General features: G+C 36.8%; 1 protein-coding gene across 4 annotated transcripts in view; it reads left to right on the top strand.

Annotated features, from left to right (window-relative positions):
• Positions 1-15,474, top strand: part of LOC121877084 — a 42,337-nt gene extending 26,863 nt beyond the window's left edge. For all 4 annotated transcript variants that reach the window (XM_042382725.1, XM_042382726.1, XM_042382727.1 and 1 more), the window contains 2 exons: positions 5,488-5,669; positions 10,984-15,474. In XM_042382725.1, the coding sequence (XP_042238659.1) occupies positions 5,488-5,669; positions 10,984-13,427 (2,626 nt within the window). In that variant the 3' untranslated portion in view covers positions 13,428-15,474. The remainder of the gene's footprint in view (positions 1-5,487; positions 5,670-10,983) is intronic.
• Positions 15,475-21,710: the final 6,236 nt, after the last annotated feature.

Genomic DNA, 21,710 nt, shown 5'->3' with positions numbered 1-21,710 from the left:
GTCTTGTACAGAAGCTAAAGCAACTATCTGTGCATACTTTGTGGAAACAATTTGAGAACATGGGCGATAAATTTTGGTAAAAGAGGGCTGTCACTAGTCACACGTAAAATTTTGGAGCATATCGACCCCCACCTGCACAGGTAGTTGTTTTAGCTACTGTACATATATTTTTTCCATTTCGTCTTGTTTCATACCATTTTCTTAATCTTATTTCATAATCTAAGCTTTATCCCCACTAATTACATGTAAATAGACAAATACTGCCCCCTTCTTCCTGTGCCTCCTTTGTTGCTTGGCATTGACACCTGTCTGATCCTCATCTGGCTTCACCCAATCCTTTCCACACCCAAACTCTCCTCTCTCTGTTGCTCAGAATTATGATACCTGAATAAGGGTTCAAGCCGCCGCCACCCCCCCCATCCATGGCTGTTACGTCATATTTAACAAGACATTTACTTTCACGTGTATGTAGCTTCTTAATTGCATCTGTGTTAAATATTTTTAGTGATGTGGCTTCAAAGTTGTGGTTCAGTGTTTGCCCTAAGTGAAGTGATAGATATTGTCATATTCTGTATATCATATGATTATGCAATGATGCTTAAAAACTATTATTTGAACACTATTGTATCCAGCATTATCAATTTGCCTATTCTATTTGTATGTTCAGTTGTACATACATGCTTGAGTGGCATGTTAGATAAGACAGGAATGAATACTGTACTCTACATTCGTGATTTAAAAATTTTTCCCCTCTAAGAGTTCTGCAATGTTTTTATACTATCATACCTCTTATAACGGATGAGATACATTCTTAAGGCTGGTCCACTGAGTAAAATATCCGTTAAAAGAGGCCATTATAACAAGGGGCTTGTGGATATGTGTTCTTGCTCATAGCAAAATTAGTCAAAATGGTAATAATTCCCTTTCTATACTACTATTTTTATAGAGAATATCTGAATAATGATTAAATGCTCAAAAATGGGTTGTAAACATGAGAAAATAGTTGCAGCTACTTAGAAATACCTGTACACGTCATTTTCCACCTCTGTCTCCGTACAAAATGTAAACATTAAGTAGCCAGCAAACCACACTAGCACAACAATAATAAAACAACACAAATGGCTGTTACAAGGTGACACTGTTTAACTTTTAATTTCAATGAAGACTTGTTAATATCAATAATAAATGAAACTAAATACACAGTATTAAGTAACAATCGCCAGTTAATTTTATCGGAACTTGGTTTGTAGTTTACCACCGCTCTCTCATTCCTTCTATGCACCTACTTTTCCGACCTGATGCTTGCCTACCTCAACCTTTCGTATCATTTTTATTTTCATGTCCATAGTAATGACTTCCCTGGGCACCTTGGCTGGTTTACCAAAACACACGCTGGCAGGCCATTTCCCAGACGTAATGGGCATAAAATATTCACAAAACACACTTAGGTAGCAGATTATAATGGTTCTTTTGCACTAATGTTTGAATTATTTTTTCCTGAATGAAACTATAGTTGTTATTATTATACAGTATTTATTAAATTAATAATTTTTTCCTCCGTTAAATGAAATTCCGTTTGCCGAGGCTCCGTTAAAAGAGGTATGATAGTATGTATACAGTTTGAAAAATTGCAATACAGTATAAAGAAAATCCCTTCTAAGCCAGGCTATAGGGAGAGAGGAGGAAGGATTTTTTGGAGTTTCTAGAAAGTGTTTCCTGGGGCATGAAATTTAGCTGTTTTTAGTTACTTTTACCATTTGATAGACATTTATAGTTCCTGTGGCATCCATAATCCATTAAAAAAGAAAAACAAGCACATTGATACACAAAGCCTCAAAGGATTAGTTGTTCAACTTCCCCTTCCCCAACCTCCAAAGGTTGAAGTATAGCAGGTGAAAGGTTGATTACATAGTTGGACTTATAGTGACTGATGTTTCAGGGTGGGTCAAACAAATCTTGTGACATCTGAGTTGGAGATGCACTATTAATTTCAGTATTATCGTATCCTTGTGCATATAGTTAGGCCTTTTGACCACCAATTGCACTCGCCCTGATAATAAGATAGGGATTATTACACACACAAAAGTTGACATTACTGTATACAATCTCTTAGTGTGGTTCATTAAATGAAGGGTCACATACCATCCCCAGAGCAAGCCAGTTCCCACATGAATATGTTAATGTTATGTATGATGACCCATTGTATTGACCAATACAGTACTGTACTTGTTCTAATCAGTAAAAATCTATTTTTTTTTGTGTAGCATATGAATGGACAATGCTATGTTAGGATCTGGAGTATTATTGTGCAAATTTTAATGCAGCAGACTACCATTAATCTGACTTTACTTAACTGAACTAGAAATTTGGTAACTGGCCTGTGGCTGTTCATTTCACGCTAATGTCACATGGTCCCTTTGGACTCTACCCTCAGCAGTCAAAGACACAAGTTTATAGATCAGAACAAATATAGTGTGGTCCACTGGGTTGCAGTACTGTACATGATTGTCATATGCTCACTTGGGATGCAGCTCACTTATGTTGCACACTCAGTCCTTTGTTTATAGATGCTTTACAAATTGTTTACTGTGGCACTGTTTTGAGTATTTTTCATGGTACTGAAGCATGGATGCAGCTGAGTATTGTAAGTGTGTATTGTACTGAAAAATGGTCTTAAAAGATGTTATTTGATATATGGCCACCCTTTCCCCATTTATTGGGTTTAATGGGGGTTAGTGTACAGGCCGTCCTCACTATAGTATATGAAAGGGATGTGTACTGTGCATAATGTTAAAATCTGTTAAGTAAAGTGATATTGATTTTCCTGATTGTGTTTTAAATGGAGGATAATTCATGGGGACTGATTTTGAGGCATCTAATGCAAGCAAAAATACCCAAACTAAATAAAAAACTCAACACAAAATAACTCGATGAGTGCAAAGAGCATCACTGAATGTGTATTCAAATGAATACTTGCCATAAATATTTTAAGACTAACCTTACAAGTAAACTTAGATATCTTGTGGGAGATGATTCTGATTCAATCATTGAGTTTTTAATAACACTCCAGAAATATGTCCTGTATTTCCCTTGCAGAGGGAAATGCACTAGTAAAACAACTAGCCGTACCTCCTCTCAGGAGGGTTGGGCTTGAGTGTAGCTTCAATGTGTAACTCTTATGCAAACTATGCTCAACCCAGACCTTTGACTGACTGACATAAGGACACTCAAATGTCTGTGTCAGCACCTCGGTAATGTTATAAAAAGAATAACCAATTTTTTTTTTAACCTTTGGGTTCTCAATATAACAAAATAGTGGATAGAAATTACCAACAACAGTCACTCAGCATGAAGGAAAGGTCCCTGACTTGATTCTGGGATAAAAAAGAAGAAGAGTATTACCTGTTCAGTGGAGTGGTGTGGTCCAGAGTAGCTTGGGTGGGTGCAGCTTTTGAAATAACATGACAAAAAAAAAAAAAAAATTATCCGCAAAAACACACAGCACATAGTGAAAAGTGTTCACTTATGTAAGTATTTCCTTTATAGTGGGAGTGCATATAGTGAGGACTGCTTGTATTTGAAAATTTTCCTAATTTCCCCCAAAAAAGTATTGACAGACTACATAGGATCCAGTTGATCCACATTTCTGGTTAAGTGAAATTTGGTTTAATTGGGTCTTGCTGGAGTTTTAATATTGGGCTGGTAAAGAACGTAAGGAAAAAGATCAAACATTTTCTTAGTTTACAGTTTATTACAGAATTTGTTTTTCTTTTTATAATTAAAATGTTGTAATCATTTGAAGAAGAATATCATATAGATGTAATTTTCCCTCATACAGTATAAGAAAGTGTTATGCATTGTTTGCCTTTGTGTTAGTAATATAATTTCTGTTTTCATTTATGTCATCAATATTTGACTCCTTTTTTCTGTGATAAAATAATTTTAGCTCTGTTCACTACTTTAGTTGTTCTCTGCCTTAGTATTGTTATTGATGAGGAAGATTTTTTTTTTATTTATAATTTAGGTGTTATTAATGAATATATTATATTTAATTTTACAAAAATGGATAAAATCCATACAAACCCTCAAGTATATGAGCATTATTTAAGCTATAGTTTGTGGTTTGATGTGTCAAACATTACAAAAGTTTCATGTATATATTTTGTAACTTTTGTTCTTTAGAGAAAATCTATTTCATTGACCCCAACATAAGTCAACCATTACTTACGTGATAAAGTTTTGTTATTATTTAGTGTAGGAAACTCTGTTCTTCAATAATGTAGTTTGATTTTGTATTAATAACAACCTCCATCACATTGTCAACAACTTTGTTCTACTGCAACCAACAATTTTGGGGTCATAGGCCAAATGGACTCCGGTTCTATCCGGCCCCAACTTGGCTTGGCTAACCTCACTTGACCATTAGGACTTATGCCCAAGAGGACTGAACCTTAATCCTATTGATATGGGCTGGTTAGGAATTATTAGGACTGGAGGCCAGCTGACTGGCCACCAGGTTTTTTAATATAAACTAATGTATTTAGGCCTTGGTAGTTTTAAAAACAGTTCATGTATGGTATATTTAATACATGGAATTATATCTCATAATCCCTGTGAAAATTTTCAGACAGACACAAATAGTCTTAATGAGACCTTATTTAGAAGACACTTGAGTAAGGTACAATATTATAGGTGAGGCAGTGTTTGCAGGGTTAAAGAAAATAGTAATGATAATGTTGAATAAGATTTGATAAGTCATATATTGTGTTTTATTTTTATTGTCTACATTTTAGTTGAATGTGTGGTGTGATAAGGTTACCAAGGTGTCCAATAACAAGTGAAGTATACCAGACTTAGTTATTCATCACAGAATACTGCTAGGTTTGATAGATCAGTTTGTATGCTTAGGAAGGACACATATAATTAGTTTTTTTTTTTTGGGGTGTTATAAGCTATATACTTCACGTGTCAAAATAAAGTTTCATTCGATGATGGCACACACACACACACACACACACACACACACACACACACACACTCTATTTACTCTTTAATTTATGCACATAAAAGATAGAGTAGTCTCATCCTTAGCTTTTTCTGATGTAAAGCACATGTCCAGCAGGATGTCTTATGTCTGCATCCGTTTTATCTGGTAAGTCTGAAATTAAAACCACTTTCCAAAAATTTATATCTTGATTGACATTAACAGTCTTAAATTGTATATGGTATACAAGCTGTAGCTGAGGGCAGTGTAGTGTAATATTTTGCAAGAGAGACTGGGTTAGGTCATTTATTTAGATAATTTTTCCCACTTACCATTACTTTTAAGTTAGATGGTGCTGCAACTCTCCTAGTGTCTTAAAGCTTGAAAAGCACAGAGCATAGATAAATCATTAATTATTTGACATTTGGGTATTTTTGACAAGTTAATTATGCATCCTTTACATCATGTTGATGAGAGACATCCCCTCTACTTGCCTACCACAGGAATGTCACTCCATCCCCCCTGATCGAGCAGCTGCTGAAACAGTCTCCTAAGAAGAAGAAGCTCAAGCGTCACCCTATCCACCAGAACAAGAATGAAGAGGAGTTGATATTCCACGGGGAGGAGGTGGATGAGGAGCTGTCTCAGGTTCTCGATGACATCTATGCCAAAGCCGGAGAATCATGTGAGTTCATTCATTTCTTGTTTTTTCACGGTAGTTAAGGCTTTTATTATTCCAGTACAGTTGGGTTCTTGACTTGGTGTACAGTGTAATTATTCAAGTTTGTGGATTTTAATTTTTCTCCAATAATATATTCCTTATGCTGTACATACTTCATTCTCAGCTGTTGTTTATGAGAATGTATAATATCTGCATACCACCATATTTGTCACCACTCTTTCCAACTGTGGAGAAAATCAAGCATAACATTATTTATTTTATAATTTATTTTAGATATGGTAGTAATTACATTCTTTACTTAATTTGAAAAGATATAGAAAAAATATAGTGACGAACTGTGTACCCCTCACGCTGAGCCAATATATACTGAAGATTATAGAAGATGCTCCTCCCTTCTCGGTTGCCTCTTACGTGGTACAGTATGCGGTATTTATATTAGATTTATCACCTGCTCTCGGCTCAGTTCCCATTAGCAATACTCCCTTTAATTCTCATCCTTAGAGCCACTACAGGTAATTGAAAAAATTCTCGTCCGGTTCAGTGTTATATTGAAGCATTTACGTTATTTTTTGTCTTGCCGACCCATGGCTTTATGCCTCACAATTTTGTCATCCCTTATGGATATTCTCATTCAGGCTCATCCTCAGTCTTGTTAGTTATGGATACATGTCATTGATCCATTTTTCAGTCATCTCGTTCGTAGATTTCTTGTGTTTTTCCGTGTTGCTCGGGTATTTTTCATTGGCATATACAGTATAATCGATCTGGTATTTTTTTAATGGTCCTTTACTGAGATCAGGCATTAATAGTTGTTTTGTACAGTATTGGCCTACAACTCCGTGTTGTCATTTGTTGATGTTTTGTTATTAATCCATTTTCAGTTTTTCTGTGCGTTGGTTATTGTTATTGGTCATTTCCTTTTAATTTATTTATTTTTCTTGCTTATCAATGATCCACTTGTCTGTCATAATGTTCATTGATGTTAGTGATATTTCCATTTTTAGTCAACATTTTATTGGCTTCTTGTAATATCTGTTAAAATATTGCAATTTGTGCTTATTCTTCTTTCTCAGAGTGTAACTATCCACTTGGCATGAGTGTGTCTACATGTTCAGTTTGATGTTGATTTAGATACGAGTTTATTGCCTTGCTGCCCTGAGTCTGGTAAATAATTCCTAGTTTGTTTAGGATGTGGCTTCATGTCCGCCATGAAACAATTTTCTGTTCAGGACATTGTTGACCTAGATATGCAGATTAAATATAAATGTTATATGTATAAGGCTGTATTAGGAGGCTGTTGATGTTTTTCTCACTGTATCCTACACTGAAGAATACTTAAATCATTAACTTGTTATTGCCAAGTATTTTGCCTACACTGTACATGCAGTCGCTTCGAGTCTGTAGCGAAACTTATTTTCTTTGCAATATATATTTTGGATTAGAGCAATAGCATAATTGGCATGACATCACTTCCGTAGCAGTCGAGTCCACCATACTGACGAAGGGGAGAACAAACCTGTGCTGACTACTCTGCCGCATTAGATCTGACAACTCTGTTTTTATGCACCCGACCGTGGCAGAGCGTACTATGGTATGGCTTTGCCCGTCCGTTGGTCTTCTACTTGTGCACCTGTGTTTCGGTCTGTCTGATAAATTTTTTTATTTTCATTCAAAGGTGTAAGTTTCCTCTGAAAGTATCTATGTTTATTGTATTGTAAGATCATAATATCCTCTACAAACTTTTCCGTCTCGGCATTCAGCTTTGCGGGCAATTGTTGAGTTTATTGTCAGTTTGAACATGCTTCACTCTGTTTCTCTGTTTGGTATTATAATATACTAGAAACTGGTTACTGCTTATAATTTTGAAAAAAAAAATATTCACATTCAAATTCTTTATTAAAAAATACAAGTACAATTTAATGTGTTAAGTGCAGGTTCAGGAATTTCAATTTGATTGGTATTATAAAATTGGTACCCTATCCAAGATGTAAACAGGTGTTTTTGAAAGCTGCTTAACTTAGTTACTTGTGCCTAATAATGTCATCAGCCTGATATTGGTGACTGAGAGATCATGACTATTAAAGGTAACCTGAGATATGTTCAGTAAAAAATTCAGTGATTTATTTTGAATCCTGCATATGAAGGTTGAGGATGTAAGGTGAGTATGTGTGTGTAAAATTTCTGATTGTCTTGTCTGCCTTTCCTACCACTTTTTACATTTGTGTGGCACTTATCTCCTTCACCTTTCTGAAGCCTTTTTTCCCCTTGAGGCAAAACTGAGAGAGGTGTTAAGGTTAAAGATAGATAATTCAGTGGTTATAGAGGGAAAAGAAGTTTAATGAAAGCTGTTGACAGTTCTTTCAGGTAAGATGACACCCGAATGGTTCCATAAACCCTTGAGCCATCCCTTGCTCAAGACGATGGATATATAATTAATACTTATACAAAAATATGTAATTGCACATACACATGATACTTTTAAGGTTTTCGTGGTTACCTTATTGAAATTCTGTTGTGCAGAACATGTGACTTTCTGATTAGCACTGTGTGTGTAAGAAAATATTATTCATATATATTGTTCATTACTGTCATTTATTTTTAAAACTTCCCATTGCCAGCATTATCATCGTCAATGTTTAACGGCCATTTTCCATGCTTCCTTGGGTTAGCTTTGATTACCTAATGACAATTCTCTCTCAGCCTGTTGCATCAGGTTCTTAATTCCAATGTCATTTCTTGCAACCTCTCTCCAAATTATTCTTGCCCTACCCCTAGCTCTCCTCCCCTCCACATTTAGACTGCTGCAACCTTGAGTCAAGTGGTCTCCTCCAGTCTCTACTTACCCAAACCATCTCAGCCTACCTCTGCACAAGACTTGGTCAATACTCTCAATATCCAGCTACCTTCTTAGCTCTCAACTGGGTTTCCTATCTTTCAGTGCCACACTACATATCCACCTCATCATTCTCATTCTAGCCTACTCAAGCCTGCCTGTGTCATCCTTTTTATTCACCATGTTTCACTGCCACAAAATCACACCTCTCAAACTAGTTGCAGGCATCTTTCCTTTCATGTGAGGAAAAGGTACTGTTGTTGTCAATAAAAGCTGCAACTCCTTAAACTTCCTCCATTCACTTCTGACTCTTGCAACTGAGCTAGCTTCAGTAATGCCTCCAGCACTAATCATGTCACCCAGGTAGCAGAACTCCTCAACTCAGTCCAGGGATATATCCCCAGTGAGGAGTTTCTGTAGCCTTTGTCAGGCCTCATGTGTGTGTAGACACACACACACACAAACAAACAAAAACATACAAATAAATAATAATGGGAATATCCTCTCACAAATAAAAAAAAAGATATACTGTACTGTATATTAAAAATGTGAAAGTCTACGCTGAAGTCCGTGCTCTATTAATAAAGTACTGTAATAGAGCGTGGACTTGGGTAGACTGTTACATTTTTAATAAAATTGTTTCTAATTATTGTGAGAGGATTTTCCAATTTATTATTTATTTGTACAGGTACTCCTCGACTTACGACAACCCGGGCATACGACCGCCGTGGTCATATAAAATATTTTTCAAATTACGTATTTTCGAGTCCTGACGTTAGTGATCGAGCTGTGTACTGACAAAATTTTCGTTTGTAATTCCCTTTAAAATGACAGCAAGCGAATAACCGAGAACCGCGAAGTAATAATCCGTGAACTTGGGGGGGGCCCCTGTATAAGCAAAGTAAATTTCAACAATCACAGTCCATGCAACTTTTTTCTTTTTTACTGGGATTAACCCACCCGTGCACAGGTCACTGACCCACATCAGGGCCTGGGGGCGAAAATGTAATAATGATAATTTGTAAGGTCTATTTGGGCTGGAGCACAATCCTGGTGGTTAGGTTAAGTTGGGGCTTATTGAGACTGAGGCTTTTAGGATCATTCACCCTTAATCAAACCCAAGGAATGTTCTTAAGGGTTCAGCATCCTTTGGAGCTATCTCACAGAGGGGGAGGGGTTTATATTTTGTGCATGAATCTTATTGGCCTTTATCTTTTAAAGTTTTGGTCTGTGAATCAGATAGGACAAAATGGATGTCAGCCAGCTTAGCATAGTGATTTCCGTTGATTATTTCCGTTTCTCTTATTACTTTTGGATCCAAGAAACCTGAGAAATGTCTAGCCTTAGATTGTCTCTTGTTAATGTTCAAAGTTCCATATTTATCCACACATGAGTAAGGCCAAAAGAAATCTTGTGTTTATGATAATAGGTTGAAAACTATTATGTGGAGTTGATCAGAGTCTCCCCCCCCCCCCTCCCAACTGCTGTGAATATGGGTCCAGATAGATTGATATTCTTGTGTCCTGTTTACTCATAATATTTACTTGTGTTAATAAAAAGTTATCATTTTTGTTTGTACAGGATCTGAGGATGGAACATTAACCCCTAAAGTACTAACCCCACTGAACATGTAAGCCTTGTCCATGCTGCTTTCCTGGGATATCCTCCCCATTGGCCCTCAGTAACTTCCTGACTGTGATGCTGTGTAGATGCCTCTCGAGCCTCTCTACCTCCCCAGACACCTCACTACCTTCCACCTCGTCTGCTCTTTCACTAGCATTATACTATATAATTTTGTGATTTATAAGTCCCTACTCCTCTTTTTAACCTTGGGGGTGGTACTTGGGAACTGGTTCACTTTTCCGGTCCAATACTGGCATGTACAGGTATTTCTATATTTTTTATTATTCTGTATTTGCACACACCAGAAACTATTGTGTCCTAACGAATAAGTCTGAACATTACCTATATTTTGTTATTTGTACAGTACTGGGTATATACAGTACATACAGGTATATATTTATCCTGGGGGGGGGGCAAAAAGGGTGAAGTGGTTCATCTTTGACAGTCCACTACACCACTTACGTAGCCTATGTGGAACTTTATTTGCATTTCCACTTTTCATTTACTATTTCCTATGAATCCGCAACACGAAAAATTAAGAATAATTTTATGTATTTATTTTTCTTTTGCCTCCGAGGGGGAATACTTTAGAGGCTAAAACAAAGAGCTTTATAGATAGGTTAAAAATATGTATGAAATATCAAATGAAAATTATTAGGTGGCTATAATTTTCTTGGTAGGATAAGTTTACCTAATTGTAAAAATAGTTTTGAAAGAAGTAGGTAACGAATACAGAACTTAACATGCGTAGAAATTTGGATTAGAACTTTTCTGTCTCCTAGTCCTGTGATTTTGTCTCCCATTATTATCTTTACTATTTGCTTATGTGTGTGTGCTAAAATGTATTATCTCTCTTTTCAGATTCTTCTCCAACAGACACAGATTATACCCCAGAAAAACGGAGTTACTCTAGCTTTCCTGGGACATATTCAAAGAAGAAAAAGAAATATGATGGAGAAAGGGGAGGCATCCCATCAGCTATGGCTGGGTCTGGGAGTCTCCTGATTAAGAAAGAGGACATGGCTAACTATGAAAGAGACAGAGAGAGTGGTTTGCAACATGAATTGGGTCAGGTACTGTCTGATATCGAGGGTTTCATGGAAGTGAAGATGGAAAATGGATCTCGAATGTTGAAACCAATAAAGCTTAGTAATGGAAAACCAAGAGCAAACAAAACAAAGGTGCCAAGAACAAATGTAATGAAAGTTCAAAAAGTAAACTATTCAAAATATGCAGGATACAGATTTATGCCCAACCAGAAATTCCAGGCTTCGAATTACCCAGAAACCCCCGAGGACCTGTATGAGAAGTTACGTATGGCAGGAACAACCATCACAAGACCTGTTGGTGTGAGTAATCTTTCTTCAGCCTCAAAGATAGGAGTTCAGAAACCAGGAATGCAAATAAAACAGCAAAGCAATGTCCAAAATCGTCCCATTCACCCCACTGGACCTGCTGGCAGAGGTACAAATCCAGCTTTGTTAAGAATGAAACCAGTATCAGCCCCAGAAGCAATTGCCAGAAAATTTTTACCTTCATCATCGTCTGTTGTGGTGCAATACAAACCCCACGTCAACCCACGAGGTCGACCGGCCAAGATGAAAGTTCCTGGCCAGAGAAATTCAGTGAAGAAAATTAATATTAATGCAAATGCACTAATGAGAACTAACATTCCAAAGTTTGCTGGACAGGGAGGTACTAATGAGGCAACATTCACTGGCTTTGCAAATTCTCCCCATATTCAAAAACAATTTTCCGGCAATATTGGAAAAGTAGCAACAGTTCCAAAGAAGATACATGTTATGCAGAAAGGAACACTTGGAAACTCTGGAGAAATTGTTTGTACCCCAGATGTACTTGGATTGCTTGCGTCTGTTTCAGAAACTGAGAAAGCCATGAAACCAGCATCCTCTCTCAAATCTACTACTCAGGTTTCAGAAATGGTGCAATCAAAAACTCATTGGGAACAACAGCCTCAGACATCCATCCATCCACAACCACAGAAACCTGTCCACAAAACAGTCACGACAACAATTGGTGAACAGGCATCAACGTCTGCAAATGAACCATTAAAATCTGAAGAACCGGCTCAAAAAACTGCAGAAGACCAGATAACAAATCCTTCAATGGAATTTACCCAGCAGGCACAGCAATCTATGGAGAATGGAGAACTGCATCCCACTTCTACAGGAAATAGGTCTCCAAAAGGGCAAACAATGCCTCCCTTGGAACCATTAGAGGAGCCTGTGTCAAATTTGAAGGAGACAGAGGTTCTAAAAGAGGAACAGTTATTGACACCTGAACACAAGCATATGCAGATGCATGTTCCCTTGCAGATTCCAGTACCAACACTCCAACATATTCAGGCACCAACATCTTTTCAGACTCAAACTTCAGCTTCCATGCATATACAGGCATCAGAAGTACCTAATCATATCCAGGTAACAGCACCCATGCATACACAGGTACCAGAAATACCCATTCATACCCAGGTAACAGCACCCATGCATACACAGGTACCAGAAATACCCATTCATACCCAGGTAACAGCATCCATGCATACACAGGTATCAGAAATACCCATTCATATCCAAGTAACAGCACCCATGCATACACAGGCATCAGAAATACCCATTCATACCCAGGTAACAGCACCCATGCATACACAAGCATCAGAAATACCCATTTATACCCAGGTAACAGCACCCATGCATACACAGGCATCAGAAATACCCATTCATTTACAGCCATCACCACACATGATTACAGCTCCCATGCATCCAGCTATTCCTACACAAGAACCAACACCTGTGTATACACAGGCACAGTCAGTTTTGCAGACTCCATTACATTCAATCACTGAAGCACAGACATCACCTGCAATGCAGACGCCACCCTTTACTATGCCTCTCCAGATGCAACCTCCTTCGTCCATGCATGGGCCACCATTGACCTCCATGCTTCCTCAATCTCTGTCACACATGCATTCTTCAATGCTGTCCACAATGCATTCACCCTCACTACCACCTGTACATCCTCAACTTCTGGCGCCAATGGCTGCACACTCGCTGGCACCCATGCATTCACAGTTACATCCCTCCATTCACATGCCACCTCATATGTCTGCAGCATCAGTGCACATGCATCTCCAGACCCCCCCACCACCACACTCATCGCCTCACCATGCAACATCGTCACAGATACCATTCATGCAAACACTGTCCCATATTCCACCCACTGACACCTCAAAGGCAGCATTACAGCGATTTTCTCACAGCCCAGACTCGCAAGCAGTGTCTAGATAAAGGAATTCACCTTCCAATCAAAACCGTACAAATGGATATTAGTCTTAGATATTGTTTGAGGTAGGTAAGTGTATAGACTAATGAATAATACTGTGTATGTCCAGATGAGGGAGTACAGTATTCTGTATTTTTTTTCACTGCTGTTAGGATGGGTTCTCAATTTTAGTATCCTTGTTTTCTAGTGTTCAGTAAATGAGCTATGAAAATATTAATGAATCAGATAAAGTTTAATTGTTTTATGATATTTCTTAGATTTGAAAACATGATATTTATTGGCATGCATAATAGCCAAAGGGCAAGCTACCTCAGTGCATATGTTTTTTTTGTTTTTTTGTTGTTGTAAGGTGACTTACATTTTACATTAGTAGAAATTTAAAATGAGTGACAGCCATTATTAGTGTCATGAAAGTTGAAAACATAACGAGGCACTGGTGGAGCTGGAGATGAATAATGAAATTTGGCCGATGTTTATGTTATTAGACCTGATCTAGCTTATTTAGTTTGTGTTTAGAATTGTGTGAATTTAATATTAGTAGATAATAAAACAATGATAGAATGAGTAGTTTTACACTTCAGAAATTATATTGTCAAAAAGAAATTCATTTTTTATAAAGAAAGTTTTATTAAGGTCCTATGGCAAAGGCATGTGTGGAATAATTTGACATAATCTTCTGCATCTGATCTCATTGCTGGAAGTAGTTATCTAACTCTTACTTGATAACATGCTTTTCATTACTGTTAATAAATCATGTTTTTCAAAATGAACTTAATTTAAAATGACTTGGCATCTCCATATATGCAAATACAGTTGTTCTAAATACATGATTCATCATCTTCAGTAGATCAAATTTTATCAGAAAAAAAATCTTCATTTGGCTTACTGTTCATTATTGACTAGAAATACATTTTATAGTATTATCATTATTAACACTGGTGCAACATTACACCATGATTCTTGGGTAAATGTAATTGATGAACACCCTTCCTCATCCCCCTGTATTTTCATGAACTTGTAAATCTCTTCATTGACTTGTAACTTAACATCATTCGTAATGTACATCTCATTTTTGCTGCCTTTGTTATTTGTATCGTCTCATTACTTTGTATGTAGATTTCTGTTAAGTTCTGCCCCAGATATTTTTTCTTGTGAATTATTGTGATTCTGGTATATAGTATTGAGCAAGGTACATGTTTGAGCTAATTATGTGGTAGCCTAAAAGAACAACTTCTAGAACTCTTCAGCACACATTTCTGTTGCTTCAGTCTCATAAACACATGAAGGTGCATTGCAGATAGTGGAGGAAATGTTTGGTGAAAGTTCTACTCGTGACCACATCAGGCCCCAGAGGAAAGCATGCGTCAAAGATGTAAAAGAATGCTCCACTGGTATACGTGGTGTGACAGCCAGTCTCACAGTAATAGATTCTTTGTGTGTAGAACATCAGTATTTATGATTATTATTTATGTTCTGAACAATCTATTTGATAAACAGTAGATAGAGTATCTTGTACATTGATATTTTACCTGCACTTCTTTAACAGAGGTTAATGTTAAAAGGAACGACCCTGGACCAAATTAAGATATTTTGACTCCTTGTATTTTAGGTGAGCATTCCCCCTTAACTCATTGCTTGCCTATGTCTTATTTCCCCATGAAATTGAATATGTAATGGAAACAGATGTGCACTTGGAAATCTCCTCTCGTTGTGATTTGGGAAAGGCTTGAGTCAAAATATATTTCCTTGGTCGTCCACGGTCATTGTTTACACTATAGTAAAAATGAACTATAATGCACCTAGTGAGTGTAAGTCAAGTGAATTACATGTTTTTTGGTACTTTCATTATATACAAGAGTTTCTCATTATCATAAAATCACATTAGCTACTATCGCTGAATTCACTTTTGCCATACACTCACTCAGTGTCGCGTAGGCTAGTGAATGTAATTTATTGTGTTGACAGACATACTGGCAGAAATATCACCATACCCATAAACCTGTATATAGTGAATCTTGTCACATAATTTCATTAAAGAGATAATCCATTTTATTTAACTCTTGTTCATTTGACCATGGTAGGCAGAGAAACAGAAACTTACATTGTGACTCAGTGAGCATGTGGCAGTTCAATAGACTTTGAGCTATTAACACTGCACAACCCAGAAGTAAGCCAAGAAAGCTTTTCATTCACGTAAAGACTTATACTGTGTAATGAATGGATATGTTAGTAAAAAGAAAACAAAATCTGGTTAAGAGCTGTAAATAAAGTGATGGATTCTTGTTTCATCACTTTTAATTTATTTTTTATTTTATTTTGTTCTGTGGTTTGAAGTCAGGAAAAGATGGCGGATTTACTACATTTCTGAAAAGTTGGATGGCATTAATTTTCTTTGGTAAATGTAAAAAGCTCTTCATGTTTTGTATAAAATGACAAGATTACAGTGTAAGAGAACATTAGTTTGTGCTAGAATGATGAGAATTAGCCCTCATGTTTATTTGACAGCAAGAACACACTTCAGAATCAGTTTTTCATAATAAGTAACTTAAAGAATGTGTTGAATGTTGAACTTGTGAAGTTATTTTTTCAATGAGTAGCACATGAAGTTTTCTGTTTGGGTTTTGCATTATTAAGGCTTTATGCTTTGTTTCTGTTATGGTTTAGAGTTGTTTATGCAATACAGTATAGTTCAAATACCATTTTGTATGTCTAGTCATTGTTTTGTTTCGTTTAGTTTTGTTGGTTCTGGTTTGTTTCACAGTATTGAGTGAAAATATTCTCCTTGGTGTCATAAATAGATTTTGAAATGTTTATATAAATATAAGGTGCAAGACTAAAATTTTTAATATTAATTCCTGTGTCACAAAGAGTATCACCAACAGATGTTTCTCACTGGCAAATTTGAGAATCTGAGTCTCTAGACTATAATTCTTAATGCTGTACTCTGAAAATTTGAAATTCATATCATGGCCAGTTTTCTAGAGAAACGTTATACTATTCCCACTCAGAACAAGAAGCTAAATGTCATTTGCACACTGCTTCATGAAAGCCTATAGAACTTTTTACTCTGCCACCACATATTGTCACAAGTGCCCCACAAGGAAGATGCACCTTTTTCTTACCTAGTTCAATTTCTTATATTAAATATTAATTAGTGTCAATTTACCAACAAAGTACAGTACTGTAGTTTGCATTTACAGTGCTTTTATATTATCAAAATGCTCATAGAATGTTACAGAGCAGTTAAGGACATAACACTACTCCAACTGGCAAAAATAATAGGGAATCCCCAGTCTTTTGCTCTCACTGTCTTTGTAGTTTTATTAATAATAATAATAATTTTTATTCAGCTAAATCAACATACGCTCTCTTTTTTAAAGGTACTTTAACAGGCAATGTTTGGTGGATTTGGCATTCTCTGTAGTGCCAGCAAGGCAGTAGGCTTGTAACACTTGTCTTACCCACTGTTTCTGTGTGAATATCAGTCACACTAGAATATTCCTTTATAGTAGTCCCTTCTTTCCTCACAGCCAAACTGTGGAATGCTTTGGCTTCTTCCGTTTCCATCTTTCTGCAATCTGTCTCCTTTCAAGAAGTTTTTTTTCCGGCATCTTCGTGGTGTAGATTAACATACTCTTTTTCTTTCTTATTTTTTTTCCCGCCCTCCAAGGCCCCATTGTGGGTCAATGACCTGTGTCCGGGTCAGCTAAACCCCCCCCCCCCCAAAAAAGAAGGGTTTATGTTTGATCTGGCATGTGCAGTAAAATGTATAGGGAGGCAAGTATAATGTTTTCAGGCTGTTTTTACCAATCCTCTAAGGTTTTGTATCTTAGGGGACCCAGTTTTTAATTTAATTCTTCTATCCCAGTCTCTACCTTTCCCTGGTCCTCCTACCCTCAACTTTGTTCATTAATTTTTCTGTTATTATCCCTTTATCCTTAATTATATGGCCAAAGTACATTATCTTTTTTTTTTAAGTATCTCTTGAAGTTTTGACTAAATTTATTTTCCTGTCAGTGTTGCTTATTCTTAGCATTTGCCTATACCACCACATTTCAAAGGCTTCCAACCATTTTCTGGTGTCTGCTGAAAGTGTATTTTGTTTTGATTTCTAATGTACATCTACCATCACAGCTATTGTTTCCAAATACTGTACACCAAATTTTCCTCTTGTTTCAAGTTCTCTGTTGCCTACTAAAAAGTTTATTTTTGGATTTATTTCCAAATTGGAAACAATCATTATTTTATTTAGTCATTGCAGCATTTACTCTTGAACCATATTTTTCCGCTTTTTCACTAATCTGTTAACGAGTTTTTGTGATGCCTCTTCACTATTCGTGATAAGAACAGTCCTTCATATCACTTTTAACTTTTCATATTACAAATTCTGTATGTATATTATATAATGTTGCAGATAGAACACTGCCTTGTGTTACTCCCTGACTAGCAGTGAACCAATTAGTAAGTTAATTGTTTTCTAACACTCCAGCCTCCTGTTGCTAGTAAAAGTTGTTTTAAATTTTAATATCCTTCATTAATGCCTATTTTTCCAAGATCTCTATGTAGTTATTGTGCTTTACCTTATCAAAAGCTTTTTCAAAATCAAAGCAGATAAATATTTCTATGGACCTCTAAAGCCCTTTCACTCAAAATTCACAAACCAAATACCCTGTATAGCTTCTTTAGTTTCTTATCCTCTTCTAAATCCATTTTGCTTTTCAGATAACTCGCTTTCTATTATACTATATATTCTACTTAAAATTATGTTTAAGAAAACTTTGTAGGCATGACAAGTTTATTCTAAACTGGGTGCACTCTAAGGCACCTATGAAGTGTATAGTTACATATTTTAGTCAAACATTTTTCCCCATTCTTGCCCATTTATTTTATAAATTCTGCTGGAAGCTGATCAACCCCACAAGCTTTATAATTTTTTCATTTTGCTCACAGCTGCCTCAACTTCTGTTTCCAGAATTGGCATTTCAGTCTTTATTTTATTTTCGTTTCTTACCACCACTCTATCCTTATCATTGTATAATTCTGCTATGTACTTTCCCATCTTTATCATACTTCCGTCTCAAATAGGATCTTATTGTATTAGCTTTTAATAGTTCCACCCCATTTATTTCCCCTTTTCTTGTTCATTTATTTAATCTTTCTGTACATTTCCTTATAATTATGCCTTTCCTCTTTCTTGGACTGTGCATTCCCTTTGAATTTCATTGTTAATTTTTATGCAAGTCATTTTTTCGCAAATTTCTTTGTTTATTGTCGTTAATATTTCATTTATCATCCACTTTCTCTTAGTCTCGCTCCTCCTATAACCTATAAGTTTTCCCCAGTCTCTAACATTACTTCTCTGTAATTATTAGCTTCTTTTCCTGGTTCTTGTTCATCAAGGTCACCCTCCAGTAATACTGAAAATCTATCTTCGGTTTCAATTTCATATTCTATCCCTGCCCCTGTTTTTAGCATATCTAAATCCCATTTGATTTTGTCCATATTTTTTCTTTTTTACCTTTGAAGTTTTAGCTTCACTAAACTCATTACTGGTACATGATCTGCCCCTGGATAGTCTTGGTTCAGGTTATTGAATTTCTGAAACTTTCCTGCATTAAAATGTAATCTATTCTGGAAGTACCTGTACTCGTATATACTTTTCAAATTACCCAGACAGTAAAGGTATACTGTACTACAGTAGTAAACAGTAAGGCAGTTTGACCAAGAATAGCCAACAAAACCATCACAATGAGAAAACTTAATGGATTTACAAACACGACCTTGGATATTTACGGGTGCCAGTGACTGCATAAATTCATTACCACTAGGAGTTATGATTTGAGGAAAAGTCTTACCAAGTCTCAAAAACGAAACTATAAGCAGGTCTTACTCTATAGGAACACACAAACTGTCTGCTCCCTTTTCTTGCTGATACAATATGACAGTGGACGAACAATTCTGATCTCGATTTGTGATTTCTTGACAACCGAATTGAAACTGCTGCTGTACATTGTGTTCATTTCCAAACACATTGGACACGGGCAGATAGGTTTTTTTTTAGTGTACATAGAAATACCTATGACCAGAAAGACAGACCATAGACTCACACAATGGTATAATGTTGATCACATAATCAAAACAGCTTCTTGAATGGCTTCATTAAGTCCTTCCTCCCTCCCCATCATCCCACCTCACCCTTACACCTTCACACTCCTACTCTTATGTCCCTCAACTAACCCTTATACCCTCACACTCCTCCTTCCAACCTCACCCATTCTCTCTGACCCTCACACCCCTCTTCCCACCCTCACACCCTTACTCTCATGATCCTCATGCCTCACCCTTACACCCCGACTCATGATCCTCACCCTTACACCCCTACTCACGATCCTCACCCTTACACCCCTACTCACGATCCTCACCCTTACACCCCTACTCACGATCCTCACCCTTACACCCCTACTCACGATCCTCCCCCTTACACCCCTACTCACGATCCTCACCCTTACACCCCTACTCACGATCCTCACCCTGATCCTCACCCCTTACTACTCTCCCTCACACCCCTACTCACGATCCTCACCCTTACACCCCTACTCACGATCCTCACCCACCCCTACTCCACGATCCTCACCCTTACACCCCTACTCTCATGATCCTCATGCCTCACCCTTACACCCCTACTCACGATCCTCACCCTTACACCCCTACTCACGATCCTCACCCTTACACCCCTACTCACGATCCTCACCCTTACACCCCTACTCACGATCCTCACCCTGCCTCACCCTTACACCCCTACTCACGATCCTCACCCTTACACCCCTACTCACGATCCTCACCCTTCACGATCCTCAACTCACACTACTCACGATCCTCACCCTTACACCCCTACTCACGATCCTCACCCTTACACCCCTACTCTCATGATCCTCATGCCTCACCCTTACACAATCACACTCCTACTCATATGTCCCTCAACTCACCCTTATACCCTCCCAACCTCACACCCCTTCTCTCACATTCTCTTCACCTAGTCTACTCACTGTACCACACAACATCTTTCCCATTATTTCTGACAGCACGAATATTAACAGACCATTTAGTTAGTTCAGAAACGTGTAAATTAAACTAAACTTAAATGTTCATTGAGACGTAAAAAATGTAAATAGTGATTGGTGTTATTTAATGAGTCACAGTAAGTGTGATTTATTTAGTTTTCTTATTACTGCATGTAATGGTATTGTAAACTAACATGTGGTATAACACTTCAATAATAATGCCTGACAGTATACGTAAGACAATCGTAGTAAAAAAGTAGAATATTTTGTTCTTGTTCTATATTGAATACATTTAAAGCCAATTTCTTTACAGGGTACACAGATCTTGGAGAACTTTTCAATAACATGTTTATTAAAACAACAAGAGCAAAATTAATAATGCATCCTTATCAGGAAACCTCAAAGGACAGGGATCAGTAGTGTGGCAAAGTGTGAATACTGTATTAGTTTCAGTTTTCCCTCGGTCTTCTATTACTGCTTACCTTGGAAGGGTGAGAACAATGAAACATCTTCAATGTCAGAAAAATTCATAACTGAATTAGACATGTTGGTTGTGTTTCCTCATATAACAGTATCAAGGCTCTGTATTTGTATACATGATATTTAAACTGCCAAAAGTTTATCCTGCCCTCTCTTGGAGGTTAGGACCTTTGGAAATGTGATGACCCATTCAGGAAACTATTCCTTATGTCCACAATATAACTATACAGGTATATACTGTACAGTATGTGTACTGTATATGCACATACGTACGTGTTAAAGAATTTATTAGATTTAGATATGAGAGTTACCAACACCCTGTAAGATTTTAACACCATATTCCTCTACTGTATTTCATTAAAAAAAATCTAGACCACAGGTATTTAGATTTTTTTTTTCAATTTCCTGAAAGTCTCACCAATGCTACTACAGTATTGAACATTTGATTCAGATGTTAGGGTGAAAAAGGTGCATGTCTTGCAGAAAGTCTTGTAACTTTTCAGTCAAAGAATTAATTTTTTTGGGTTAAAATCTACTTTCTGTATGTTCCTCAAACCAAATTTTTGCTCAGTTGTTAGTATTAAAGTCTAAAAATAGTTGAAATACGTTGATATCAAAATATAAGAAAAAATCTTTTATAAGATCGAAGCAACACAGTGTTAAAAAGAGGAATAATAAAATTGCTTAAAATCTCACAGGTGGAAGGGTGAGGGTTGTGTGAGTAGGGGTGTGAGGTTGGAAGGAGGA

This window comes from Homarus americanus, unplaced genomic scaffold (assembly GCF_018991925.1).
Source record: "Homarus americanus isolate GMGI-L3 unplaced genomic scaffold, GMGI_Hamer_2.0 scaffold19244, whole genome shotgun sequence".
Lineage (NCBI taxonomy): Eukaryota > Metazoa > Arthropoda > Malacostraca > Decapoda > Nephropidae > Homarus > Homarus americanus.
This window is presented reverse-complemented; position numbering and strand designations above follow the sequence as displayed.